Source organism: Tauraco erythrolophus, chromosome 3, assembly GCF_009769465.1.
Source record: "Tauraco erythrolophus isolate bTauEry1 chromosome 3, bTauEry1.pri, whole genome shotgun sequence".
NCBI classification, from domain to species: Eukaryota; Metazoa; Chordata; class Aves; order Musophagiformes; family Musophagidae; genus Tauraco; species Tauraco erythrolophus.
In genome coordinates, this window is record NC_141467.1 from 96,573,087 (window position 1) to 96,580,470 (window position 7,384).

Here is a 7,384-nt window from a genome sequence, read left to right on the forward strand (position 1 = left end):
CTGTATCTTATAAATTTGAACAACATTCTCTGCTCTGCTTCTTCCATCAATCAACAAAACATATTTCAACAAGATGTGTTTCATTGACTTAACTGAGAAATGATACTATGGTTATGTCTAACCCTCTGAAAACCCTGATGGATAGTTCAACAGATTTAATTTCAGGAGCAGAATTTTCAGGTATCTTCACAACTTTCAGGTGAAACAAAATTTTCAGTCCATGTGATGTTTAAGCATTCCCAATATCAGGCAGCAACAGATTAGAAATTTATAGGGCAGTGGCATTTTACTCAGGCATCTCCTCAAGAGCCATCTTAGAATCTGAATCATTTTCCCCCTTAGCCCTAAGCCTCTGTAATCTTCAGAAATTCTCTATCAATCTAGAGAGAAAACTACATTTGTGATACAGTTGTGATCTATGAGGACAAAGTTCCATAGCCAGCTGCATGGAACTTTGTCTCTATTGGATTAAAAATAAGATGGATATCAACTGCAGTGAAAGATGACTCCGGACAAAAATCCATCTGCTATCTAGGCAATCTTAGTGATATTAGGTGGAAGAAGTATAGAAATCAACATTCCATAGCCTTTTACATCTCAAAAGATCTGTAATATTCTGTTTCAGATTTCATCTCTAGTAACTCTAAAGCAAAAGAAATGATAGGTGAACAGGTGCTTTCTCTAGAACCCTTGCATTACCTTAAATAACAATTTCCAGCTGTTCTCCTGAAAGGAGCTATCAATTACACTATTTTGGCATCCAGACACTTTAGCTTGGATTTTTAGGACAAAAATTCTTTTGCATGCAGATCATTAATTAATTATGTTTGTAATTAATTATATTTTTCATTAGATATAACATCCGTGAGGAAAAATAATTCTGCTAGAATCAACAATAAAGAAACAAAAATACTTAGGTGGAATTACATAAACTGTTTAATGAGGAAAAACAAAAGTCTTAATGAAGAATGAGAAGAATTATGTTTACTCACAAACAGTTGCTGCTAACTGTTACCTGTCAGATCCAAGCTTAGATTCCAGTTGTCTTTGTTTCTTGTCCTTTTTTTCTTGCATCCTTCTTTGAGCCTCTTCTTTTTCTCTGGCCCTTTTGAGAAGGTAAGCTTGTTCCTGTTCTCTGATTTTCTGTTTCACTTCTGGATAGTTTTGAAGTGCTTGAATCCTCTCTGAACGTTCTATTTCTTTACTATCCAAACACTTCCCAAAGGGGAAAAAAAAAATCAATATAAATATGTGGGAAATTTTAAACATATTCAAATCAAGAAATCCATTAAACTGTAGGTCAATTTTGATAGATTTTGATAGATCATGTTCTGTGTAAAATTAAAAATACACCTTTCAAACATCCATACTATATTCAACAGAATTAACAATAGGTTGCTATTCAGATCTGAAAATGATTTTGTGCATCTGAGAGCTGCTTTTTGCATTTCCCAGGAATTTCTGTTGGTCTTATTACACTATGTAGTAGAGAGAGTCCCTTCAACCACTTCTGATACGTGTCCAACCTCGATTCAGCTCATGACACTATTATAAATTTTTTTTTTATGTGTTTATTGTTAACTAAATGATCTAAATCTACTCTTAAGTTAAGCATCTATGCGTCTCCAACGGAAATTGTGGGAACATATATCAGGTCTGGGACTGCCTGTTTCTATGGCAGGAAATCATTACATCAGTACATCACTGCACGAAAGCTCAGTCTTCAAGCATCTATTCACAGTCAATGCAATATAGTGCATTTTACATCAATTTCTATATTTCTACTGCCTTACATTGTTGGTTTGGTACCTATTGTTGGTATGATACCAACAACATAGTAACTTTCTGCAAAATGAAAGTAATTTAAAAATACATTGTGTTTATAAAAACAAACGAGTAAAAAGCTAAAACTGTCCACTGAACTTATCTTTTCAGAACTTTGCTTAAGAATCTCCAATGAAAATGACAGAAACGTTAACAAATGCATGTGGTTCAGTCAAAACAGAACCAATTTATTATCACATTATTTACTGTAGTCATTTATTCTTCAGAATAGAATTTAATTTCCTGTGGACAGTAAGAAAAATGCACCTAGTTTTCCTACCTTGGGCATTTATTTTCTTTGGGGTTAGTATGTTCAGCCAACAATGCCAGTTATTAATTTGGATATAAATTTACTTTAAAACATCTTACTTTTAATTGATGAAGAGTTGCTACCACAAATTGTCTGTAACCTTCAAATTCAGTACATGGGTTGCCCACTAGAAACAGTTCCTTCAGATGCATATTGTATTTTAGGGTTTCAATACTGGAAAGTTCACCAATGAAATTTGCTGTTAGGTCGAGTTTCTTCAGCTCTTCACAGCCTATTTGAAAAAAAAAAACCATAATTCAATTTGTCCATAACATAAATGCACACGACATACACACACATATGCACACATTTGGGTATAAAACTGTCTGAATTTGTTGCCTGTATACTAATTTCATCCTATCAGAACACATCTTCTCCAACCCACAAGTGGAAGAGTGACTCACGGCTTAAGTTTATGAGGTCACAATATTTATAGAAAGAAAAAAATCTCAATAAAATACAAAATATCAAAAGTTATTATTGATTTAATCACTATCAAAACTTTGTAGTCAGTGCTTGTATACTAGTTTAGCTGTTAAATGTTAAATGTTAAATGTTAAAGCTGTTAAATGTTATTTCCAGATAAGCTGGACTTCAGTTTTAACAATCTGACTGCCTTGGTAGCCCTCCTCAACTGAGTCTTCGCCATGTGGCTAAAAGAGTGTTTAATTGCTCCAGGAGTATAGGATCGATTATGGCTTTCAATTCTGTGTACCTTTAATCTTAGCTAACAATATTCAAGTGCTAGTATAAGGTTTCCTAAACATTCACTTCAAGTCAAGATGAAGTTTTCCACTCGATGGACTCAGCTATCATTGTGAATGCTTTATCCCTGGTTAAATTGCAAATACCAGTGAGAAAATGTTGTTTGTTAATCAAAACAATTCATTATATACAGAAATTCTAAATTAGCTAACAAAATGCTCTGGGAAAACTGAATCTAAAATTTATCAACCTCTCCTTTTATCATAATCTGTTCATGAATCATAACCTTGACTCTGAGAGTAAAAAAGTTGAGCTAAGAGCAAGCTCAGCTTTGGTGTTCATCATTGTAGTCACTTCTTTTCCTTTACAGGTCTATTCGACAAGTATTTTATGCATAATAGAGCTGAAAGAAAACAAAAAACTCAAAATGTTTTATTAGGGTGTTTAAATAACCTAAATTTTTGCAAGGCTCATTCCCAAATGTTCTGGCTCCTAAGTAAATAACAAATCACAGTAATAAATAACACAACCTGATAGAAGGATTTAAAACTTCTTGGCATGAACACAGATGCAAGTTTCTCAGAAAATTGCCAAATGCGTAATGTACTACCTATTTCTTTAACTTTTACAAATTTGTGTTTAGCCTATTTGCTTAGTTTTTTTATTTGATTTAAGCCATCCTCTTAAATCAGCTTGCAGATTTAAAAAAAAAAAAAGAAAACACAAACAACAACAACAAAAAACATCCAACAAACAAACAAAAAACCCAAACCAACCAAACAAAAAACCAGCTTTTTTTTTTTAAATTGTTCATTTGTCAAGGTGGACATTTTAAAGATTCAGCAACTGGCATAATCAGAATCAATAAAGAGAAAGAAAATAAGTCAGAAATTATTCAAGTAATATGGAATGTGTTTACAGGTGGATCTAAGTATTAGACTTGGATCTCAGAAAATGCTACATCTTTGCACATGCGATTATAGTGACAGGAAAAAGGATGAAACATAGAAAAAGCAAACAGGTCTTCCTACAGTAACAGAGAAAATAATCATCTAAAAAACTCTTTAAAAATACCCCAAACTGCAAATGAAACCTGTGTACAGAGTAGAGCCTTCTTGTGTGTGACACTTGATTGCTGAAGTGAAGATGACTGCTGAAACATTACACAAGAGACTTTTCACAGTCTGTACAACTTTTTTTTTTTTTTTTAAATCGCATTGCTAACCTGCATAACAAATTGTCTTATCTTTACAAAGGGGAAATACTAATTTCATGAAAAATTTGGATTCACACTTTGTAAAGTATTCAAGAATAGAGGTACTATAGCTGGCAACACTGGTGAGAGAGTGTGTAAAAAGTGAGTTAAAACACATTTAAGGAAGTTCAATGACAAAACTTCAGCAGTAGGAAACGTTTGCTACAAAGAAGCATTTGTTGAAACACAAAAAGATTCTTTCTGAGTATTACCAAAGTACCTTTACTGGTGGACATACATCATGGTTTTCACCCACTTTTACCCTAAATCACAGTTCAAGTGTTTCAGTATGAAAAGGCAAATGGTTTGTTTAAAATCTGACCTTCCAGATTTTCAATTCTTTCGATGTTGTTCAAAGCTACATTTAAATATTCCAGCTTCTTTAGTCTTCCCACATTTTCTGTAACAAAACATAAATCTGTTAATTCAGTTTTCTTCCTTGGAAAAGGCATTATCATTTTACTTGCTCACTTTACTTCAAAGAAACAATAAAGCAGAAAAACAGGAAAGACAGATCAGAAGATATATTGGATTACTGGGCACTAATATTTTAATATTAATGAAAAGACAAAACCAAAAATGTTCTCTGAAAACACAAAATAAAAGAGGGGGGAAAAAGAAAAAAAGGAAGGTTATTAACACATTTTTTGTCAAAAATCCACAAAACACATATATAATGCAAGAGGACTTGCCAAAAAACATGGTGTAACATTCTGTTTGTCATCAAATCCAGAAAGGATAAATTTTATACTTACTTACATAGAAAATATTGACTTCTTTAGTATATATTTATTTTTTTAAGATCTTGGCTCTACAGGGCTTTTAAAGATTTTAATCTTTTTAAAGATCAGGCTCTACAAGAAACTTCTCTCTTTCTGAAAATTTTACACATAAAGATTTCTTTGCCTTCAGTACGAACAAAACGAAGCCACACACACCCACCCCCCCACTCTGATATCTTGAAATGTGCTTGGAACTGCTGTATGCTCTGCACGGACATGGAATCATAGAATCATAGAATGGTTAGGGTTGGAAGGGACTTTAAAGATCATCTAGTTCCAAAGCCCCTGCCATGGGTAGGGAAACCCTCCACTACACCAGGTTGCCCAAAGCCTCATCCAACCTGGCCTTGAACACTGCCAGGGATGGAGCATCTACAACTTCTCTGGGCAACCTGTTCCAGTGCCTCACCACCCTCTGAGTGAAAAATTTCTTCCTTATATCCAATCTAAATCTGCCCTCTTTCAGTTTAAACATACATGTTGGTATCCACTAGGAAGACTTACTTCTCAAACTCAGTACTTCTCAAACACAACTGCTACTGGCAACCATTTTGGTCACTACTTACATAATGCTTTTATTTTTTTTTTTTTTTTTTTTTCCATTTGTTACTAAGGCATTCTCTTGGAAAGCTGTTACTTTATACAAAAATATATGAAGTAGGAAGTCGCATATTTTTTCAAACTCCTACAGTTAGATCAAGATAAAAATGGAATGTCTTAAATATGAGATTGCTGAAAAAATAGTTTGTTCAAAAAGCAATAATCTGAATGAATATATGATATAGGTACTAACCTAAAGAAGGTATGGACAAAATTATGAGACAAAGTCTTTTGCCTTATTAAGGACATAGTGACAGAGAAAGACAACTTATTTTAGTCCATTTTTTTATGGGGCAGAGCAGTGTTAAGCAGTTTCAAAAGCCTTATGCTCTTTGGGTGAAGACTCCTCCACTCTAAGAAGTGCAGATGTTATCAGTACAGATACTCCCTAGGAGTTTCCTGATGAGCCCCTCCAGAGGATTTAAAGCTTTTGCCTACAAGTCCTGAGCACAGAATTTCAACTTAAAAAAGTCCTGAGCACAGAATTTCAACTTAAAACTTTAGATAGTTTTTTTCTTCCTCTTAAGGAACTTCAAAGAAATATGCTAATATAATTCCTGAGCACTTCTGACTTTCCATTCTTCATCTATACGCTATCTGTAGAGTCTAAGCTTTCCAGGCCAAGGCCTGATGTCATATCATTCTGCAGAGAGCCTAGAAAATGTAAACATATACCACAAAACACAGACCACATGAAATTATAACTTCTCCTGTGGTGCAGGAGGACCATTGACACTTTGCTGTAAAAAAGTTGTCTTTATGCATAAAAACAAGCATTTTATCTGAATGAAAATTATTTCAATGTTGACAAAAAATAGCATTTGTATAAAAACTGAATTTAAAAATGAGCATGAGGAGAAGTAGTCTTATGATATCACAGTCCACGGTATATGCTAAAATTTTTGTCTCTCTGTTTATCACAAAGACAGGATATTTAAGTTATATCTTGATTTATGAGATTTTAGTCAATAAAAAGCTTTCCACACTCATATTCTAGTGACTTGTATCTCAGTACTATCTTTTTCATTTAAATTTTTTATTGCAAATTTCTGAGCTGCTTAGAAATTCACTGAAGAGAAGGAAAAAGCAAATCTTACCGGAGCAGATACACAAAGAACTTTTCTGCAGTTACTCACTCTATATTCCCTTAGACTATAATGCTAAAGATTTTTTATTATTATTTCAAAATTATGCATGTAAATCCATTTAAAAAGAAATATATCCAGAAAAAAAACTTACCAATTTTTGGAATTAGATTATTCTGAAGATAGAGAATTTTTAAATCTCGACACCATTTGTCAAGATACTCTAGTTTTTCTATTTCCTGCTGATGTAAAGAGATTTCTTCCAGTGAAAAAATTTCACAGTTGTTATGTTCCGCACGTCTTCTAATAAGATCTTCAGTGACTGAAAGAAACATCAGATGTCATATCGCCCTTTAGTCATTTTCCACCATCTGATTTATGAACAACTTACAAAATCATTAAAATCTTTTGTTCCACCATTCCAAATACACATCCAGCAGGAACACCAACAGAAATCTGCTAGAAAAGACATCGAGTGCCAAGTAACTTCAGCCCACTCTGCCACAGTAAACATCGTTTGTGAAACATGCTCCTGTCACCTGTAACATTTAGAAAAATCCGTATGGAAACTGCTGAGTCTTCCATGAAAGTGTGATACAACCCTTGCAGAAATTAATCCAGCATCCATTATTCTCAGCATGGCTCAGGTTGCAGATTGATTCATGTAGACAAGCAACGGAGTGGTTTATGCTCTTTTATTTCCTGATGCCAGATGTTAATCAAACATAAACTAGCTGCAGTGTGTCATCATATTCTTTTGATAGCACAGGGTGCACAGGAATAAGCAGGATGAATGTCGAAAGTGGGCAGATATTTTTTTTAC

General features: G+C 33.7%; 1 protein-coding gene across 1 annotated transcript in view; it reads right to left on the reverse strand.

The window, feature by feature from the left end:
• DNAAF11 (dynein axonemal assembly factor 11) overlaps window positions 1-7,146 on the reverse strand; it is a 31,233-nt gene extending 24,087 nt beyond the window's left edge. Inside the window, exons 1-5 of the mRNA XM_086609568.1 lie at window positions 7,101-7,146; window positions 6,716-6,883; window positions 4,417-4,494; window positions 2,194-2,366; window positions 1,016-1,215 (exon numbers count right to left, since the gene is read on the reverse strand). Coding sequence (XP_086465694.1) covers window positions 1,016-1,215; window positions 2,194-2,366; window positions 4,417-4,494; window positions 6,716-6,883; window positions 7,101-7,146 — 665 coding nt within the window. The remainder of the gene's footprint in view (window positions 1-1,015; window positions 1,216-2,193; window positions 2,367-4,416; window positions 4,495-6,715; window positions 6,884-7,100) is intronic.
• Between the last annotated feature and the right edge of the window lie 238 nt (window positions 7,147-7,384).